Source organism: Micromesistius poutassou (assembly GCF_964030765.1).
Source record: "Micromesistius poutassou genome assembly, chromosome: 15".
Taxonomy (NCBI): domain Eukaryota; kingdom Metazoa; phylum Chordata; class Actinopteri; order Gadiformes; family Gadidae; genus Micromesistius; species Micromesistius poutassou.
The window spans coordinates 5,192,849-5,214,672 of NC_140285.1; the positions used below are offsets into that span (position 1 = coordinate 5,192,849).

Sequence of the window (21,824 nt, forward strand, 5' to 3'; positions counted from 1 at the left end):
TTGGCGTGGACACTCGTCTGCTCAGAGTGTGACCGGAATGTGGACGGAGGGCGCGCGACTTTCTGCACTGCATCACGACCGGACGCGCGCGCGCACGCGGCTGTACGCCCCGGCTCCCTGCTCGTGCTTTTTGACACACTTCTGCAGTTCTGCAAACAAACACTTCATGGGGGGGAGTGGCGCTTCTTCCGCGGCCTGAGTGTGCTTCTAACGCCCAATATAAACACCCATGGGAATCAACCAAAGATCTACCAAAATTAAAAGACCAATTCTCATATGCCAATAAGGCGTAATTTATACAATGAGGACCCCCTTAACCTGGGCTACGAAATGAGATGCTCCTGAGACAATATTCAGAGAGACACATGCCATAGGTGAATAACTAAAACTAATTGTAAGTAATAAAGTGTTTATTTCTTCTGCTTCTCACGCGCGCTGTGAAGCCCATGCGCCACTTTTACGAGTTTCACACCTGGACCCTAAAGCCGTCCTCCGCCGCCTTTGATCCTCCCGACATCAGAAGCGTCTGGTCCGCCGGCGCGTGGCCGGCGGCTACGTTTGGTTTATATTGTGACAGTTTGCTCTGTTGCTTCGGTGCATTTAAAAATGGTGAAACGTGAAGTTGCTGTGATATTCTGTGTTCGCTGGTGTTCCCTGGATCATGCCTTCTTGCCTGGTGGCTAAATCGCATTTTGTGGAGTGTGTTTCTTTGAACCAGACATGAAAGCCTTCCTTCCCATCAAGATACTGCTTTATTGGGGTAACACATTTGGCCTAAACTTCCCCAGACCACACGTACACCAGTGCCCTGTTCCCATCAAAACGTGCCACTTCTGCTTATTTTCAATCTAAAGATCTAGGTCTGAATTTGACCTACATTTCAATTGATCGCAATTCTACCTCACGTGATAAGAATCAATGCTGCCCTATAATGTATCGATTACCTGCGATCTGGTTTCATGGGAACCAGGGCCCTGCACCGAACACTGCCCTGAGTTATTGATGTGTCAGCCATTGTTGTGGGGGGCGTCTCGGAGTGTGGGAACCCCAGCCAAACAACCACCGCGGCCTACCTCGGGGCTCTGTTATGCTAATGAGACCCTATAAAGAGAGGAGGCTGAGCTCCGCCCTGGGATCAGAGCTCTGCGCTGCCGACAGTCAGCAACACCACAAAATACACCACCATGGCTCCGTGCTTCAGCTACACCTCTGTACACCACAGCGGCTTCCCCGAGAAAGACAACCTCCGAGTAAGTACTGGCGTTCGGTTGTACCCTTGATTGACTACCTTTCTCCGGGTTAGTAAGCAACCTGGGAGTCCGGTGGAAAATAGACTTAATACGTACTTTTTTTCTGCGGCCACTAAAAAATGGCTGCTGTCGTACCTGTTGCTTTTTCCCAGTCACAGATTGTGTCCGGTTTTGAACAAACATTTAATTTCGGAAAAGAGTAGTTTGTTGCATAAAAAATATAGACTCTCTTCAGGCTGTTGCTTTAAGAAATCCAAGCTCACCTCCATCTCTTCTCTCTCTCAGCAGTTGAGGAAGCCCAGGGTGGAGAAGATGCGACGGGACCGCATCAACACCTGCATCGACCAGCTCAAGCTCCTCCTGGAGAAGGAGCTCCACCAGCAGGAGCCCAACGCCAAGCTGGAGAAGGCTGACGTCCTGGAGATGACCGTCAGCTTCCTGCGGCGGCAGCTGCTGCACACGCCAGGAGGCCTGGACCTGCTCTCCTCGGTGGGACCCAGCAGAGAGACCTCCGTCTCTGCCACTCCTCCTCCTCCTTGTCCGTCTTTCCATGTTCTCCAGCGCCAGGAACATCAGGGGGAGCTTCTCCTCCTGGCATCCTCCTCCTCCTCCATCATCTCCTACTCCTCCTCCAGCATCTCCTCCACCCACAGACCCACAAGCAGCGGCAAGTCTCTGGTCTGGAGGCCCTGGTAGTAGAGACAGTTTACAGCTGTAGAATCTGACCCACAACCCCAATGATCTCTCTTTGTGGTGGAGGAGATCTGCGTTGGAAACCCCTCTTCAGATGAATCTTCATCATTATCATCACATTGATGGACCCAAGTAGCAATTATTGTTGTTGAAATTTTAAGGCTGACTTAACATTTTTGGAAGGTGCTCCTGTGCTCCTGCTTTGAGCTGAAATTATGATGCTTCTTACTGGCATCGAAGAACTGGTACTTTTATTATGAAGATCTTTCTTGCGTATCGTCGGGAGCTTTTAGTGTGAAGCGATTGCTTACTCCAGTGGAGTTCATCTCGTTCGACTCTGTTGTTGTAACAGTGTAATCAGTTTATGATTATGACATATTGCTAGGTACTGTGACTTTTTGGAGAATATTTCTCGTGTGTGTGTGTGTGTGTGTGTGTGTGTGTGTGTGATCACCTTTATGCTCTTAAACCTCAAAAGTACTTTTGTATGACAATTACCAATAAAGATACAATCACTGAAAACACCTATGGCTTGGCTTTGAGATTGACGATGGTACATTTAGGGAACAGAAATGACCAAACTTTATATCAGTAATGCCTACATGTAGCAAGCAAGTATTTTTTCATACTTTCATACTGGCACAATACATTCTAGTGACAGTTGAGAGATGTTTTGTTCTTGGATTATTTGTCCTCAGCTTAGATCCAGGAGGCAGCCCGAACACGATAAACTAATACAATCACTTTCTTATTTACATATTAGTCATTGAGGAGACACATGTGTCCAAAACAACTTTTGAATTTAGTAAGATACATGTCAATAAAGGTGACATATTATACCACCAGGTGTGAGTGTGATTAGCCGTCACAAGCTGTTTTGAGTGGGTGTGTCCACCTAGATTTATGACGGATAGATGAGCTGTAGTCCACTGGGTCTACCCAGCACACATCTAGGTGGGCACGCCCACTTGTGATGTCAGAAGAAGCAGATTTTTGGCATGCTGTGGATAATCACACTCACACCTGGTGGTATAATATGTCACCTTTAATGAGCAGGTAGAGACTATTCTCAAAGGTGCCTACAGGTAGATTGTAAAAATCGGGGTTTAAACCCAGAACCATTTGGTTTGGGTGTCAAACACCCTTAAAACTGACCAGACCCGGGACCCATTCGCTCCTACATGATGAGGACCCTAACATCGAAGATAGGACACTTGCCTTAGCATGTCACTGTACGGAATAGCTTTGTAAAGGAACATGCACACTGCCCTAACTGTTTTGTTGGGTATTGGGAATGTGTGGTTGGACTTCACATTTTATATTAAAACACTTAAAACACTTATGTTAAAACACGCTTGTAGATATGCTCTGAACGCTAATTCATGTCTCTGTGAGAGGAGGAGACAGAATACATAGGAGGATATTTTGAACCTTATTTTATTTTTCAAAACATTGAATAATATATTACCATAGCAGTGAATATCACCCACCAACACCAACAATACACAGTACTGGTAATACCAATACAGTACATTTGTCATATTAAACAACCAATTTTGCTGCAAAAGCAAACTACTGCCTGTTGACATCTGTCAAACACCATGCACCTTTATGAAAGGCAGATCTGTCCCCTACAGCACACAGCCATCGACAGTCACTAACCTCTTTTTACCTTGAGATACAATTTGGCATACATTGAAATTGCATTGCAACTTAATAGCAAAGAATGGCAACTTAACAACTTAAACCACATACAGTTGGGCCACAAATATCCTATAATCCCGAATAAGGACTATGACTACTTGAATATAATGTAATTCTTATGTAGCATAAAGCCTCACAGTTGTACATCATCTTAAAATCATTCTTGAGGTGAAAACCCCCAGTACATAGGATATTCTCATTGAGAATACAGGTACACTACCCTGTTAAATGATCAGGGAATGATCTCAGAAGGGAAATACATATTTCCTACAAGGCAAGGCTACACCAGAGACCCTCTCACCCCCTCAACACAAGCCTTACCGTACAACATTATTGCTACTTTTCTCCATCAATATGATGGACCATAAAGGGACCCACCATGGAAGATTGGGGTCTGGAAACATTGATGCCCCCCCCCCCCCACAAAGAGAGATCATCCTTAGTGGGTCTGGTTCTACTGCTAGAGAACGTCTCTACTACCAGGGCCTCCAGACCAGAGATTTGTTGCTGCTTGTGGGTCTGTGGGTGGAGGAGACGCTGGAGGAGGAGTTGATGGAGGCTGAGGAGGTGAAGTCTCTCTGGGCCAGGAGGAGAAGCTCCCCCTGATGTACCTGGTTCTGGAGAACATGAAGAGACGGACAAGGAGGAGGAGGAGGAGGAGTGGCAGAGACGGAGGTCTCTCTGCTGGGTCCCACCGAGGAGAGCAGGTCCAGGCCTCCGGGCGTGTGCAGCAGCTGCCGCCGCAGGAAGCTGACGGTCATCTCCAGGACGTCAGCCTTCTCCAACTTGGCGTTGGGCTCCTGCTGGCGGAGCTCCTTCTCCAGGAGGAGCTTGAGCTGGTCGATGCAGGTGTTGATGCGGTCCCGTCGCATCTTCTCCACCCTGGGCTTCCTCAACTGCTGAGAGAGAGAAGAGACGGAGGTGAGCCGCTGGTTGTAAATACAATACAAGAAGATCTAGTTCTAGGTTTAGCAGAAGATACACTAACGGAGTGCCACTACTTACTCTGAGGTTGTCTTTCCCAGGGCAGCGGCTGGGGTGTACAGAGTTGTAGCTGAAACAGGGAGCCATGGAGGTGTTGTCACAGGGAAGGTCCTCCCAGGTCTGAGTGCTGAGGACGGATGCTCGAGCCTCCTCTCTTTATAGGACGGGATCAGCATAACAACCTCTGCATGTGTGTCTGCTCCGGCTCCTGTTCCCACACTCAGAGGACACCAGAGGGACCACAAACACAGCAATCAAGAGGAGCAGATCCATATCTATCTCTATCTCTGTCACTCTCTCTATCACTCTGTCTCTCACTCTCTCTCTATCTCTCTCTCTCTTGATGGTCACAAGGTGAGCGGCACAGATAAAAACTGAAACTCCCTCATGGTGATCATTCATCAGGTGGGGATCAGACGGAGACGATGGACTGCATGTCTTATCAGATACAGTGCAGATACTGCATCCTTATCTCCCTCAGCCCACTTGAACCAGAGCTCCAGAGCCTGAATGAGGGACAGGACCCTGGGGGGTTGAGATGAGGGGCATCAGGTGGTGATGGCGGGGCTAAATCATTCCTGTGTGAATCCCATTAGGACGAGCCGGGGCCCAGGAAGCAGAGCCTAATGAAAGATGAACCCAGATAAGGAACCCTTTACATTTATGTACACCCTTTGGGGGATGGCGTTACTAATAGAGCCTTTATTATAGAATCAACATTTGCCTCATGAATGTTGATGATTGCAATTTTCTTATTTTTCTTAATGTATTTATTTTTTCTTAAATGTATGATTTATATTATTTTCCACTATAGACAACACGAGATACAAATGGAATATACTAAGTCAAGTATGGAAAAGGTCACTCTTTTTTTAACGATTGTCATTCATTAAAAATGTTATACTTATCCGTGACAAATACAAGGCTTGTAGATGAAACCCAGATACAAAGCTCATACAAACCCTGACTGCTTCCCATTGGCCGTCGTCGTGCCTCTATGGGTGAGCGCCACGAGACTCAGTCAACCATCTATTTCACCAATAGCACGCTTGTATTGTTCACTAAGGGTGTTAGGCTAAGGGTGGCTGGAGAGACTGTGGGAAAGTCAAGCAAGGAGTCTACTCACACATCGCCCGGTCAGCTGGGCTGACCTGTTGACCTCCACAACTCAATCCTTGATCCACCCCACCCCCCCACGAGAAGCACTATGTGGTTGGTGTGTGTGTGTGTTGATATGGATATAAACTCAGACAAAAAGATAAAAAGATAAAATAATAGTCAATTTTTTTTCTAATTCATATATTTATTAGATAAGGAAGAAGGTTTTACAAGAATATGTTCCTTTGAAGTTCCTACAAAAGAAAAAACGCATATAGGAAATTAATGTGTCTTCTGAAAAGGTCCCCTCACTAACTTGTTTTAATTGGGCAGCATCATGACATCTGCCTTCGTACTTTTCCCTAATATAGATTATTTTCATCCAAAGCGACATACAGTGCATTCAGAAACACAACATTAAGGAGCAGGTAGGGATTAGACATCTTTCTCAAGGATGCCTGCAGGTATACCTGGGGGTTCGAGGCCCACAACCTATTGTCTATAGTTATAACCATTAAACCACGCTACCTCCACTCTGATGAACTATTTACTTCATGTTTGTGAGGTGCTTGTTAAAGTGCTGTTTGGGATTCACTACCGTAGCTGTAGATTGGGGGGGGTTTAAGCGCTTTTGAAACACACTTTCCTAATCACTGCTTATTCATGGTGTACATCTGGATGCAGTTCTGGAAATGGGCGGAGGTGTTCATCTGCGGTCTGAATATGATGATGTACACCTTGGGCAGGAAGTAGCCCCCGAAGACGCCCAGCACGCTGGACAGTATGGCGAAGACGTTGACCGCCATGGTGAAGGCGTCCCTGCTGATGAGGTACAGCGTGAAGTAGCAGATCCAGCTGATCATGTACACCACCAGGCTGAAGGCTACGCACTTGGCCTCGTTGTAGTTGGCCGGCAGGTCCTTGCCCATGTAGCTGAGGGTGAAGCACAGGCCGCTGAGCAGCGAGGCGCACGCCAGCTCCACCCAGGAGCCCGGCGCCAGCGTGAGGCTGCACTCCAGCACGATGCTGTCGGGGTAGAAGCGCAGGTCGGCCGAGGGCTCGGGCGGGTCCGCCGCCACGCGCAGCACGGAGACGCACAGCACGGCGGCCGACACCGCCAGGATGGTGTACTCGGGCCCGTGGTTCTTGGCCCAGCGGTCGTAGAGCATGGGCAGCCGCGACGCGAACTTGAAGATGCAGACGACCTGGAAGGCGCGCACCGTGACGCAGGCCAGGCACACGGCGAAGCTGACCACAAACAGCGGCTGCTTGAGGAGGCAGCCCGGCCGGGTGGGCAGGCCGAAGTGGCACAGGGCGCTGGCCGCCGCCGCCGTCAGCGACGCCAGCATCACCAGGCAGGTGCGGCCGCCGGCCGACTTCACCACCGGGGTGTCGAGGTGGAGCAGCAGGATGACGGCGGAGCCCGTGGTCAGGAGCAGAGTGGCGGCCAGCAGGAGGAGCAGGGCGATGGAGAGGGGGGCGTCCCAGGCCAGGAACAACAGGGTCCTTTTCAGACACTTCTCGCTCTTCGGGGGCGCCCACTCCCTCTCAGGGCAGGGCTGGCAACTGGAGGCTCCTGGGGGGGAGGAAAGAGAAAGTCAGTTAAGGGTGGGAAAGTCAAAGTTAAGGGTTGTGATGCTGTTTCACAATATTTTCAGTTTAAATAATCAAACCCATACTGCAAACTATTACTCTCTTATAAAATAATAATCATCAAAATGCCGTAATAAGGCGTTTTAAAATATGCACCAACGAGGGACCATTAAACCTCAAGGACCTTTGATTCAGCGTATGACACAGTGTAATGGCGCCCTCTGCTGTTGAAACACCGCATGCATTATTATTAATGCACATATCACCGCATGTAACATTGTCTCAATCTGTCCAAACGTCGACTCTTGTTGCAACATTAAATAGCACTGGCTCTTGTTCCACATATAGTGAATATATCTACTCATTGCACTACATGCTACTTTTTTTTACCAGATTTGTTGAGGAACGTGGCAGCGGGACAGGCCAGGCAGTCGAAGCAACACTTGTGTTGTCCAGTCTGCAGCCTCCGATGGCCGAAATCACAGTCCGGGGAGCACAGGGACTGAGGAACCTGGAGGAAACCCACCGGAAAATATCGGGAGAGAGAAGAGAAGATGCATGACATGTATGGGGGTCAATGTCCAACCTATAAACGGGACCATGGATAAAAAATAAGTGTGGGGAACTGCTAAATTAGGCTGAATTCATATTATCAATTTATTTTTAATGCAACAACATCACGTAACACCTGTCCATCCGGCCTTGCTGGTGTGGCGTCCGCAGGGTGGGACCACTCGATCAGAGAGGTGTTCAGGGTCAGCGAGCTAGGGTAAGGGGTGTACATGCCCACTTCTTTGACAATCCACTGACTTCCTCTCCAAAGCCAGGCCACTATGTCATATCCTGTGGGCGGGTCTCCGTTCTCATCAAAGTACATGGATGAGTTGCCCACGTTGAACTTGACCTTCTTAAGCAGTGGCAGGAGCTGATTGGGAAAGGAAAAAGGTACAAAATGATTGATAAACAGGCTGATGCAGCCTAGCATTAAAGGGCCCCTATCCTACATTTTAAACATTGCAATTTCAAACATCTACTCAATAGTGCTGTCACACGTGGGAGTGTCCAACCAGATGTATGATGGATAACTACATTACCGTACCAGCCAGTCCACTGGGTGGCAGTGGACTGTACCAACTGGTACAATGAGCTGTTCCGTCATCATACATCTAGGTGGACTCTACGAAGTGTGATGTCACCACGCGGTTTTTAAAAGGGCTTGCGATGGCCTCTTTTGGCTTCTCATCACACCGTGAGGGTAAAACAGGGGCCGCTTGTCCATTCATCATTCGTTGTGTATTCAGTATTAGGTTTCCCTTGTACTAAGCCAACCGTCTACTTTTCACCCCGTGTGCTCCGGCTCACCTCCCAGGGGTAAATGGCCCTCACTTTGCACCCTCCGACGTCGCACCCCAGCGTTTGGTGCAGCGCGTGAGCCACCGCGTACACCGCCTTGTACACGTTGAAGGAGGACGCAAAGTCGTTGGAGTCCATTGGGTGATCACCGGCCGCCAGGGCGTACACGTCCGAGGCCTGGAGGCATGCGCCGAGAGGGCCCAGCGGAAGCTCGGAGAATTCACTGTGATCGAGATGCCTCGACGTCTCCTGCATCCTCCTCTCGAAACCCCTGAGGCCAGGAATGATCTTGTACTTGACCGACATTCCCAGGAAGGTGCCGAGGGTCTTGATACCAGGGATGTCCGCTATGAGGGCGGAGGCGATCCAGTCCTCAGTGCCGAGCCAGACTTTCCCCGTCACGTTGCGCTCCACCACCAACGGGAAGAAGCCCTGGATTTCGGTCTTGCTGGAGAACAGGACGACGGTGTTGACGTTGGTCTTCAGGATGGCGTCCACCATGTTCCTCAACATCTGGGTGTTGGCAGCCGTGCGTCTGGGAAGCACGGATTGGTAGGCAATGCAGATGTCGTGGTAGGCGGACTGTTGGGACAGGCTCTGCATTCCCTGCAGCCCGTAGGCGTTGTCGCTGCCCAGCAGGGCGATCCAGGTCCACCTGTAGTGCTTCAGGAGCTGTATCAGAGCAGCCACCTGGATCGTGTCGCTGGGAATGGTGCGCAAGAACGACGGGTACACCGCCTTGTTGCTCAGCATTTCGTTGGATGCTTCGTAGGAGATCTGAAAGATGGTGCCCATGATACGTGTGAGGGGACAGTCATCTTGGTAGATTGAACTGTATACAAAACAAAGCATATAAAAGAAACCCATCCCCTGGTAAAGACCACATCTAATATGAGATGTAGCATTTGGAGCAACTCGTTGGATTGGCCTGGTACCAAGAACTATGGTTACAGTGTACATGAGAACTGTGCATCTATGCAAGGCATGAGACGGTTACAATGTTTTAGTTAAAGTCTTGTTAACATAAATGAATTATGCATCCTTTAGTTACATGTTTTTTTTTCTAACTATTTAACAAAATGTTAATGCCTCTCATTCATTACTACGAACCTCAAGGTCACAATAATGTCCACTCTCACTACCATTACAATTCTGCGGGGTGACAAAAGTCATCCTATCAACAGGATACCTGTGGCACCAGGTAGGCTCCCAACAGCACGGCAGTGGCCATGGTGCTGCTGCTGCTGTCCGGCCCGATGACGGCCACGGGGCTGTCGTCGGGCGGATTGGGGCCTGGTTCTGGCCGCAATATCGCCCCCTGGTCCTGCATCACATTCACGCTGGCCAGGACGCCAGCCTGGATGGTACAGGTGTCGTAGAGGCGGTAGCCCAGCCTCACCCCTGGGAGGAGGTTGGGGTGTGGGCCAGTGCGGTTGTTTATCTCCTCCACAGCAAACCTCAGGGCTTGGGTGAGGTGGTAGCCATGCTTGTTTTCTGTTCCTCTGGATGTAAAATACAAGTTTGGAAAGTAGCAGCCAATGAGAGGGGAGCAAGGAATGCAAGAGGCTGTGTAGACACTAAACAGAACATTATCTCTTGATTTTTTTGGAACAAGTCAATAGATTAGCCCCAAACACACACTAACGTTAACGGAAAATGCTGAATGAGTCAATATAAATAATATATTCACAATTATTATTATTATTTTTTTTTTTTACAGTTTGCAGTCTTCCAAGATAGGCCTTTCCCTTTTGGTCTGGATACTGTCGTGGAGAGGAAAGAGCCCAGAGATGTAGTAGTCGCCCTGAAGTTTCAGCATATTTCTCTGGAAGTCGGCTTCCGCAGATCCCACCACAGTCAAGAGTAGCATGAGCCAGCCCCAAAACGTATCCACAGCACTAGACATACTGCCTCAGGTCTGGAGCTGACCAATATACGTAGCGATTGTTAGGTTCTATCTCTGTACCTCCTGGTGTTATAGGATGGCGGATGCAAGGATGATGACTGATAGAAGGTTAAGATTGAGATGAGGAAAAGGGACGTGAACAAATACGTCCTTGTTGGGATTTTGCATCTTTGCACGGTTGTTGATTTAAGGTGCAGCTATTTGCATGAGGACATTTGTATCTTTTATTTTCCAACCATAAAGTATTAGCTTACAGAATACTGAGATCAGATGTTGAAAGTCGAGAGCGGTGTGTAGGCTACTTCAATTTATCAATATCTTGATAAGTGACAAACAATGTTCAACAAAGCCAGACTTTGGAGTGAGGTGATTTATTGGCTATTTAAGGTGATCTGGTTTATAATATGTACCTATCTACCTACTTTAAATGTTACTTTGCCACATAAGGTTTGTCATTTGTAAACCAAAATGTTTTGCCCTCAAATGTGTAGTTACGTTGTTATTAAGTATGCCAATACACCCCCACATAACACAAACCTGTTGAACTTGCATACGATATCCAAAACATGACCTTGTGTATTCCTGGTGCTGCCCAAATTAGCTTTGAGTTCGTTTTCTTTTAAGATGTGGCTGTTGTCTATAGCTGACAATGAAACAGCCAGCAGAGCAGAGAGAATCCAAGGTAAGGCTATACTAAATTCATCCATAAACAATCAGGTGGCTGGTTTGTTCAGAGTTCAGAGTTCACCTCGGCTCTGCATAGCCCCCCCCCCTTATCCCCCCACCCCACCCCTCTTACGCACTTATTATATGTTTATACACATATACATATACATACACTTATTGTATGTTGTACGTCCTGGAACTTAATGTACGCACTTATTGTATGTTGTACGTCCTTGCACTTAAAAATAGTACTTAGCATTGTGTAGCATCTAATCCTAGATAGCTTTGTTGTATACGGGGAAGGGGATAACTTAACAATAGTTAGTGCTTCGAACTTGGTTCTATGAACATCCTTACTGTACCGACAGCGAAATATTGTTTCTGTCTTCTGACAAATGTACTTATTGTAAGTCGCTTTGGATAAAAGCGTCTGCTAAATGCCCTAAATGTAAATGGTTGAATTTGCCTTTTGGTGGAGATTTGAGACTCATATTGACCATGGTTGCGTAAACACACCTGTTTCCCCGGCAGGCGATTTGCCTGGGCTCCACTCCACCCACCCAAACGCGATGTTTTGACAGCATAATGCCACTTTGCAAACCACGATGCTACGGAGGCAAATCGCCATGTAAAATGTTCCTTGCGGATGCTAAAATGCTTCAGCCGAGAATAATTGTTGTCAGTGGAAATGTTGCATTTGTTAAGGATGACATTTGGTTGAATAGGTTAATTGAGTCAAGTGTAAGTCGATATTGGTTGATTAAGGGAGACTTAAAAGGATCTCCGGCTGGTTGGACAAATTAGCCTTATTGGGTTAGCGCTACCGTTTTCAACACAAACGTGACAGTAAAACACACCAATGTTTTTGTTTTAGCGAGATATTAAAAGATTAACGTTTTACCAGTAAGTCGCCATTGTTGTTTTGTACCCATTGCATTCTGAGCCGTGACGTAGATTGGTCCCAACGCCGCTACAAACCTACCGTGTGTAAACGATACCGTTATCAAAAGTTCTGCCATTACCTCGATTAGCTAGCGAAATGTCTGCCGTTCAGCCATTCCAGTTCGAGCCTGAACGTGCCGTAAATACGGAGGAAGGTAATCAGCAGGGTAATCTCGTAGGTGAGGAAGAGGAGCAGGAGGAGGAGGAGAGAGTAGGGCACACGCGTTGGTGTGATTGTGGCAATTGTGTCCCAATGCTTACTGAAAGGGAGAGTGTTTGCTGCATGGTTCCCGAATGGTCTCCTACGACCAGTTCAGTAATGCATTACATTACTGGCGTGAGATTCTGTAGAATCTTGTAATGCATACCTTATAGCAGGGTCCGCGGGTGTACTGGGCTGGGCTTTAAGCCCAGTTCAGACCAAAGATTCGCGACGCAACGACTTGCAACGAGACGGTTTTAGAACGTCGCAGGGGAAAAGTTGCAGCAGTGTGAACTGGTCGTTGCAAGGAGTCGCCAAAGATTGAACATGTCAAATCGCCATGTCCAGTTTTAGAACGCAACGATGTGGCTATTTCTCTTCAGCCAATCAGGACACAGCACAGAACAATTTAGGCTTATTAAATAGGCCTACAAGTTGTAGATGTAGATCCTTATCTTTGGTTCCAGAACAACGATTGTAGATAACATTAGGCTTGAGCTGATTCATTGACATTATTTTAACGGGACCACCGTTACCGTTACACGTTAGCCGTTGTTATGGTTACATGCTGCCAGTCCGACGTGTTCCCATTCCGACAGACCTGTGCGCGTATGCAAATTAGCCATGTGCGCCAAACAGAAGAAGGGCCCTATCTTGCGCCCAGCGCAATTGACTTTCTACACCGACGCATGTGTCGTTGCTAGTTTGCACCCGGCGCAAAGCTGATTTCCCTCCGCAGCAACCAGGCACCACTACACTTGCATGTTAAATATTATGATGTCAAAGATTATGCATACGTGTGAAACTGCTTAGAAATAGCGTGTGGATTGTGGCAACATTTTTTTTCCATAGGGCTGCATGAATGAACATGAATGAAGTATAGTAAGCTATGCCATGCGTTAAAATAATAATAATAATAATAATAATAATAATAATAACAATAATACATTCGAGAAAGTATATTCCAGGCTTCCAAAACAAAATCTAGTTTTAGGGTAAATGATTGGTTAAATTATTTGGGAAAGAACAGCTGATACAGCAATCATCATCTGCAAACACCGTAGGCCTACAGCAAACACATATGTTCTTGACCCAGACATCGTGTACAAGCCCATTACATTTAGGATTGATGAGTATTTGATCGTGAGAAAACATAGTTTTACCGCGAGTGAGTATTTAATAGAATGAATGAATGCGGGTGATGCTTGGTGCGCGTGTGTGTGCGCGCCCATCTGTCTAAACACACGCAAAGTATATCGAATGCTCGCCTGAGTGGGACCAACGTGCGTCATCAACACTCGACGGCCCCAATTATCTATATTGCTAATTTCCGCTCGAGAAAGTGTTCATATACGATGGATATTTCACCATTGAATAATTGAGAGTTCGCAGTGGTTCGCTGATGGCTCCGGTCCTGCGCCGCTCCACCGGGAGGCGTCCGTGTTCCGTCCACTTTTCACAGCAATAAGTAAAAACAGTAGACTAGGCCTATGCGTACAAAACTCTTTAGTAATGAATCTATGCTTTTTATTATGTGATTTGCAACTTGGCATGAATGCAGATTTCATGTCACAATACATATTTAGGTGATACGGCTAATATCACCTAAACATGAAAACATGAAACAACGTGCCTACCCATAATGCTTTGCGAAAAAGTAAATGTACTCTTTAAATTACATTTCCATTGGAACATTGTGTTAAAAATAATCTTTCAATGCAATCTGTAGTTATAACACTAGTGCTTCTGATTATTACTGCAAAAGTTAAACTATGGGCCACTGCTCATTTAAAAACGTCACTTAAAGTGTTGGACAAAGGGCTGAAATTTGAAAACTGGTTAGTTCAGTAGTGATGGGAATTTTGCTCTTGGAACAGCTCACCATCAAGACCTGGCTATTTCGGCTCCCAAAAGGCTCTTCATATTACCGCTTACTATATACCTTTTATAATGGCGCCATGCCGTAATTAGTGGTGGATTTCATGATTCGTTTGAATGAATCAGTTCGCGTCAGTCAGTTCGCCAAGAAGAGTCGTTCGTTCGTTCGCATTTCCAGTAGTGGTGAATCATGATTCTCTGTCACTGAGTCGGTCAGACTCGGCTCCTCCCTCGTTCTCGTTCAAACGAATCACGATCGTGCAATGGTGCAAACGGTCAACAATCAACACAACATTAACTAAGTTCCTTTTAGCTGAGGAGTACTTCATGTTCGGAATCGGGATGTTGTTGCCCGGCTGACTCTTGTGACTTCTCAGTCCTCGAGTCTTCACCGCTAAACACAGTCAGTGAAAGAACGGCGACTCGCGGGGGGTGGAGTGGGGAGTCGAGTCTTGGCGAACGAATGAGACGAACGACGACGAACGAGAGCGGCGAATCAGGTCGGTTTGTTCGTTTTAAAGAGTTGTTCGTTCGAACTGATTCGTTCGCGAATGAGCCACCACTAGCCGTAATTCTGACGCTCATTTTGACACGTGCGCATGTTGACCTTTGTGTTCTCACACTGATCAAAATGCATCCAAATGCTGCTGTTTGTCTCATTCATCTTATACTCACACGCTCGCACTCTCTCCTCTTTTCCTCCTGTCAGTCACAGCAACATGTATCTCGCATCGAAATTCCCCGCCCCTCGCTGCTTGTTCTCCTGATTGGTTGCTGGCTGCCATGCATGCGCCGTGACACGCATAGCACGCGTAGAATGAATGGATGTAGCACCCGTAGCGCAGGAGAACAAAAAAGACAACGGCTCGCGTTTGAGGGCCGACTCCCATCGTTCACTTAAAAGAGCCGGCTCTTTGAGCCGACTCGTTCGCGAACGACCCATCACTATAGTTTAGCACTCAGGTTTCTCTTTAGATCGTATAAATCTTTCGCCTTTTACTAAAGATTTTCAATATGAGTTTCACCTAATTTTTTTATGCTCTGCAGCAGAGCCAGTGCTGCAAGGTGGGGCTTTCCATCTGTGTTTAAGAAAAAAGCTGGACCCAAAGGGTGTGAGCAGTGCTGTTTCTATTTGTCTTGCTATACTAAAAAAACACCCTATGAATTAGCCTACCTTGCCACATTAGATCCTTGAAGGAGTGGAGGAGGAAAAATATTGAGGGAACATAAAATAATGTTTCCTACCAAAATACATTTATTTAATTCAAAGTGAAGTGCAGTCCTTTTAAGACGCAGCGAGGGAAAAGCTTAGAGCAGAGCACATACTTTTAATATGTGATTAATAATATGTGAATCAGGGAAGGGCCTAACATGAATTTGATTTCTTCAGCAGATTCCAACATGGCCGCCACGACCCAGGCGGCATATAGCGGTGGAAAAAAGTGTAAATAATAAAAAGTAAAAAAAATAAAATAAATAAATAATATATTGAAAGTGAAGACATCGAGATGGTGGCGATTTTACTCGATGCGCCAACGGTTCTAATGTAGCATTAGCATTAAAGTAGCATGTCGTGGCTGCGGATTAACAGGTTAATTAAACACAACCTTCTGCTATCACCAGCATTTGATAGGTGCGTTGTATAGCAGTAGATGTGATGCAGGGTATGGAGTCACCATTCATGTACGCTTGTTGGCTGGGGGCCCATCAGTAGTCACTGGGGCCCTCAAGAAACGAAAAACACTTTGTGTCTACTATAAGGTGACCAGATTTTTGAGCCAAAATCCGGGGACATTTTGGGTTCAACGGTATAAAAACCTCCAAACGTGTAGTGTTTTTGTCATAGAAAACTAAAACGGGGACACTGCCCCGTCCCCCCTGGCAGACGGGATTGTTGAGGAGGGGGGGCGGGGGGTACGGGATTGCGGACGGGATTGTTGGCGGGAGGGGGGGGGGGGGAGGGTACGGGTTTGAGGGCGACGTCTGGTCACCCTAGTCTACTATCAGGGAAATGGTTTCCAAACATGGGACTGTTCATCTTTTTAATTTTTATGCCTTGTAAAAACAGGAACAAGGATTGATTATTATTGTTTTTATTACATATTATTTTACATATTGTAACAATAGTGTGCAAGTGTTAAGCAGCAACAATACTTTACCCTTCTATTAATAAAGAACATAACACGTTTACAACTGTTAACTATACATTTGAGAGTAAACACATACAAATAATTAGAGTAGCCCTAGGCTTAGAAGAAGTACCTGGCGTTGCTAAGCTCTGAGAGGACTACAGCCTCCCACACACACAACCCTAACCCTCAACGCAGTGTGACATTTGGTTTTTAGAAAGCAAAAATTAACCTTTAACTAACCATGCAACAACAACAGCAGCACTGATAATATTCCAAGATAGTGATGTCTTCTTGGGGCTGTGTTGCAGACTGCGTCTTTGGTTTGGCTTCCCTTTTGCAGCTCCTTTCCATTCCCGCAGCTGTTTTGGGTGGGAAGGCAGAAAGTAGCCAGGTGAACACAGGTCTCTCTTTCATTTAATTTCTTTTTCCATGGCCTACTATTGCTTAGCCAGTATTGTGGCTACCTTTTCATGTAGTCTTCTTTTTTAGATCTGTCTCTTTAATAGGCCTGGTGTTGTAGTAATGTTATAGTAAATATAGTAAAGTAAATAAAATACCTTGAATGCATAGAATAACCTGCCACTAAATGAGCAATGAGATAACCCACCTTTTCCATTCTGTACATTTAATACCAGCTGTAGAATAATACCCAGTCTTGCAGTCCTCACAGACTGTGTCAGTGCCCCTGGTTCCTACAAAACACGTTGGAAATACAACATGCAAGCATTTACAATCAAATCAAATACTCAGTGATGTAATTATTACTACCAGAGTATTTCCCTTACCAGGTAATTTAGGCATCTGGCCAACATTACACAGAGTGTGTTTCTGAGCCAGAGTGCAGCCTGATTCCTGATTGGGCTTCAGGCAGTAGAAGCCATCCAATACGGTGCAGGCTGAGTCCTGTTCTCTGGTGCACTCCCGTTCTGCTACCAGACCTTGTTCTGCTCGGAACAATTTCAAACAAGTAAACTTTTCAATACAGTTACAGTCTTGTTTACATTTACAGTCCCTCTTTTATTCAACACATTTAGCTAAAGACTTTTTATTTTTTAATTTCCTAAATCATAGGCATTTACTTTGGCCACAAATGTGGGGTATATCAAATACCATTTTCCGAACATCATAATTCACATGCATTTTTGTGGGGTAGATAAAACCCCTTTTATAGCCACACTGTAGGTAAGATTATCTCTCCAATAGCTGACCAATGGATATGCTTAAATATCTAACTCCAATAGCAGCTCTTAAATCTTACTGTAGCAAAGTGCATGCCATGCATGACTTTTACCCTGCTCCTCCTTTTACTGACCCCCAACCCCTGACCCCCAACAAGCCAAAGCCTTTTTGGGCTTGTGGAGGCGTAAAAGCTCGGTTGCAGTGGTAGCACCTTGGTAGCCTGTGGCGGTTGCTGTGCTGCCTACCTTATGCACCATGGCGTTGTTGGGGAAAGGGCTGGTGCAGGGAGGTGACAGTTAGTGGTTGGGAGAGGCCCCACATTGGGCGCCAGTGTAACAATATAAATTTGTACACGCCACCTAGGTGGCTGCCACACTCCACCTAGGTGACATTTAATATCTGCCTATATAGTAATGCTTGTATATTGGGGATAACGTTAACATCTAAAAATAGAAAAATGAGAGGTAACAATGCATCCATATTGCATGCACGGCAATCGTGGTTGTTCCAGTACATATTTCTGAGTTTACAAGGCACAGTTGAATGCACCATGGAATGCATCCTAGTGGCGCATAAAGCGCATTACCATACAAAGCAATGTAGAAGCGCAATGGCTTTTTTAAGTGTAGATGGCGTGACTGCATTTCTACATAAGGAAGACATGATGAAGACAAATGAAAAACTAGATGTAGTAATCCTAATTTACAAGATAATTCCACACTCTGAAACTCCTTAAAGCCGTCAGTGAAATGGAATTAAAAATAGAAGATCGAAATGGTTTTCATAAGAACCCAGCATAAATCTCACGCTGACCGCCAGGGTGAGGTAGAATCTCACACCAGACCATCAACCACACAAACACTTACATACAGAATCTTTGATTTCACTTAGCTTAAGATTGTTCACTACCTGCTTTACAGGTTCGACAGCTGTAACACCGGCTCAGTCCACTGGCCACGTCCATGTACGTGCCTCTTTCACACGGTGTGCAGCTCGTACTCAAGTCATGGGTGCAGTTTTGCTTCACAACACTTCCTGTAGAGCAGGATAACACTCACTGGACCAGCCACTGGAGACCCGCACTTATATAATCTGTTTCTTATGTACTGCTTATTTTACAGCATCATTTGGGTTTTGTAGGTTTGAAAAATGTAACTGCACAAGTAGGCCTACCCCTTGTTGGGAATCACAGGTTGAAATGATATTAATGCTACAGAACTCAAAGCCATTTGAACAGTAAGAGGAAACTGTGTAATAAAAAAACATTACTAATCTATTGTGCCATGCAGTTAATATTATTTCTTATCAATCATCGTTAAGCTAGTTCATAGGTGGTCCAAGGCAATGGTTAAACGCTAACAGGAATTTCGTTCTCAACTGTTACTTTTTAGTAATATGGTCCATTCGTTAAATTGGATCTTCATCTGAAATCCAGGCAATATCTCTATAGACCATACATATTTACCTTTATCGCACATTGGACAACATATCCCACTGACTTCATATTCCATAGGCCGGCATCTTTCTTCTGCAGTAGTGAGTACTGGAATATGAATAGATATATATATATATTAGAGCCTGACCGATATATCGGCCGATATTGGCCTATCACAGATATATTGGAATCGGCGTAGGCCTGTGTTTGCAGATATGAAAACTTTAGAAATTGTGTTGATTTATTAACGTAATTTACTCGCATTTTCGCAACTATATAGGCAGAGATAAAACGAGTTTGTCAAACAATTTGATTAGATTTTTTGGGGGGATTTTCATATATCTGCCTATGGAGTAATACATGATTATTGGGGATTACTTTAACATCCTTACAAAGGAAGACATTATGAAGACAAATGAAACACTAGATGTAGTGAGCATAATTTACAAGATAATTCCACACTCTGAAACTCCTTAACGCCGTCAGTGAAACTGAAATGTAGTGATAGGAGTCCTGAATATTACTGAGACATACACAAATGTGTTCTAACACATAACACATTCGCATAATCTGCTGAACCAAAGCTTGCCTACGTCAAAACATGGCACCGTTTCGCATTAACCAAAGGCCAAACAGTAACAGGGCCGGTGTCCGCGACAACATAGGCACGGCCAGCTAAATACGCAGAACATCACCAAGATATCAGTCCAAGCTGTGGGAGGAGCCGCCTATATAAACACGCACACCCTAGATTGTGTGATTCGAATCTCCTTCTGCACTCCTGTAGCCCCTTGCCAGACTGTGCTTATCTTACTTGAATAAACGGTAAACTCAACTGAAGCCTCATCCTTGAAAAAGATCATGACAGACTCCATGCGGCTGTCTAGCTAGACCATTTCGTGTTGTCGTCCATGATGCCATTGTTTACATTTCTGCCGTTGTCTCGTCTCACCTCCGAGCACAAGGAGTCGTGCTGTCGTTCGGTTTCGTACACTTACCTAGAAAGACGCACTTCGCTGTCAGAACGGCGCATATTATTCGCATTATGTGTTTTGGGCCTTAACATTTGTAGACAAGTGGAGGATGTTACAGGACGATTCCTTCGACGATTCTAGTGGCTATAAGCACTGATAATGCCCCTTTAAGGGACGCTTTAATTATCTTACGTAAATACGTTTATTTAATCAAATGAAAATGTGCATATATAATATTAGAAAGATACGAATGATACAAACTTGTGTTTATTTTCTAAATGTTTGGCCCAATGATTAGTATAGCCTTTATATTGCACCCCTCTATTTATTTCATGGTTCAGTCTTGGCGCCATAACCAGAGAGCGTCAGAGCGTCACAAGGGAAAGCTGTGAGGGAGAAAAGGGGCCTACAGCAGCGGTTCTCAAAGTGTGGGGCGCGCCCCACTGGTGGGGAATAGAGATGTGACAGGTGGGGCGCGACAAACGGGAGGAAATTTATGAGGGGCCGTATGGGACATTATTCAGAACTAGCATACATACACATATGAAACCAAACTCATTCACATACTATCCTGAAAACCTCAGACATGTATGTGAAAGTTTTTCACTTATATGCGTGTGAGGATTTCAGTGAAGATGGAAGGCAACACAACAAAAAATGTATTTTTTAACATTCAATTGTTCTTACTTACTTCTTACTATTTATTAATGTTTGTGTATTCATGAACTCATTGATTTATATGAATATATTTATTAACCTATTTATTTATTTATTCAACTGTCCTTGATGGCAGCTACAGTAGCCTACTGTTTTTACTTGATGTTTCTAACAGCAAAAACGGCACTTTGAAAAGTGTATGACTGCCATCTAGTGGTGATAAGAAATATATTTTTTAATTCATTGCAATACATTCAGCCCTTTCAGCCTGATTTGACGTAGTGATCAGATAGTGTTCAAATGTTTCATTATGTTCCAACCTAACGCTTTAATTTACGTTTTTAAATGAGCAGTAGTAGTAGTAGTGAATAGTGAGCATAGTTTAATTTGTGCAGTAGGCCTAATAATCAGAAGCACTAGTGTTAAAATTACAGATTGCCTTGAAAGATTCTGTTTAACACAATGTTCCAATGGAAATGTAATTTTAAAGTGGTCATTTACTGTTTGGCAAAGCATTGTGGGTAGGCCCGTTGTTTAATGTTGAAGTTTTAGAACAGCCAATATTAGCCGTAGGCCTATCACCTAAATATGTATTGTGACATGAAATCAACCTTCATGCTAAGTTGCAAATTACATAATATAAAGCAAAGATCAATTACTAAAGAGTTTTGTACGCATAGGCCTAGTCTACGGTTTTAAATAGTTACATTGTTTCTAACATAAATCACTGTAGCCTACTGTGAAAAGTTTTTATTGACTGCTATTTGATGGATAAATAAGAAAGACATATTTAATCTCAAATCATTGCTTTCAATGAAGTGATACATTCGTGTCCAAACTGTTGGCATGATTTGACCTGAGCTTTAGCGAAATCAGTTGAATACACTGGACAAGGCTTTCGATGTAATGGAGTATTTATAATGTACATTAAAAGAAAGCCCCACCTTTCGGCAGAGCATCAAAAAATTAGTTGATACTCACATTGTTCCTGTCCACGGAAATCTTTAGTAAAAGGCGAAAGATGTATGCGATCTGAAGAGAAACCTAAGTGCTGTAGGCCTGTATGAACGTGTTCAAATGTTTCTTGATGACAGCCGCCTATAGTTTGACTTTTGTAATAATCAAAGGCGAGAGTGTTAAAACTATACATTGCGTTGAAAGATTCAGTTTAACCCAAT

At 45.0% G+C, this 21,824-nt stretch overlaps 2 protein-coding genes, 1 non-coding gene and 1 pseudogene across 4 annotated transcripts; 1 reads left to right on the plus strand and 3 right to left on the minus strand.

The window, feature by feature from the left end:
* Positions 1-6,379: 6,379 nt before the first annotated feature.
* On the minus strand, positions 6,380-10,581 carry tas1r1 (taste receptor, type 1, member 1; the record flags this gene model as incomplete). The annotated part of the gene is made up of 6 exons (XM_084479792.1): positions 6,380-7,305; positions 7,713-7,833; positions 8,011-8,247; positions 8,685-9,452; positions 9,865-10,177; positions 10,394-10,581. 6 exons carry the CDS (start codon positions 10,579-10,581, stop codon positions 6,380-6,382), a joined length of 2,553 nt encoding a protein of 850 aa, XP_084335918.1.
* A 4,655-nt stretch (positions 10,582-15,236) lies between these two features.
* Positions 15,237-15,323, plus strand: LOC311360299 (U5 spliceosomal RNA; annotated as a pseudogene). Its single transcript has one exon.
* A 1,091-nt stretch (positions 15,324-16,414) lies between these two features.
* On the minus strand, positions 16,415-20,129 carry LOC311360253 (tumor necrosis factor receptor superfamily member 14-like). The gene is made up of 6 exons (XM_084480358.1): positions 20,014-20,129; positions 19,046-19,123; positions 18,490-18,615; positions 17,187-17,345; positions 17,009-17,093; positions 16,415-16,760 (listed from the first exon to the last, which is right to left on the minus strand). Exons 1-6 carry the CDS (start codon positions 20,057-20,059, stop codon positions 16,637-16,639), a joined length of 618 nt encoding a protein of 205 aa, XP_084336484.1. The 5' UTR covers positions 20,060-20,129; the 3' UTR covers positions 16,415-16,636.
* A 1,453-nt stretch (positions 20,130-21,582) lies between these two features.
* On the minus strand, positions 21,583-21,698 carry LOC311360297 (U5 spliceosomal RNA). The gene has a single exon (XR_014638393.1). It is a non-coding gene; the product is annotated as a U5 spliceosomal RNA (small nuclear RNA).
* Positions 21,699-21,824: the final 126 nt, after the last annotated feature.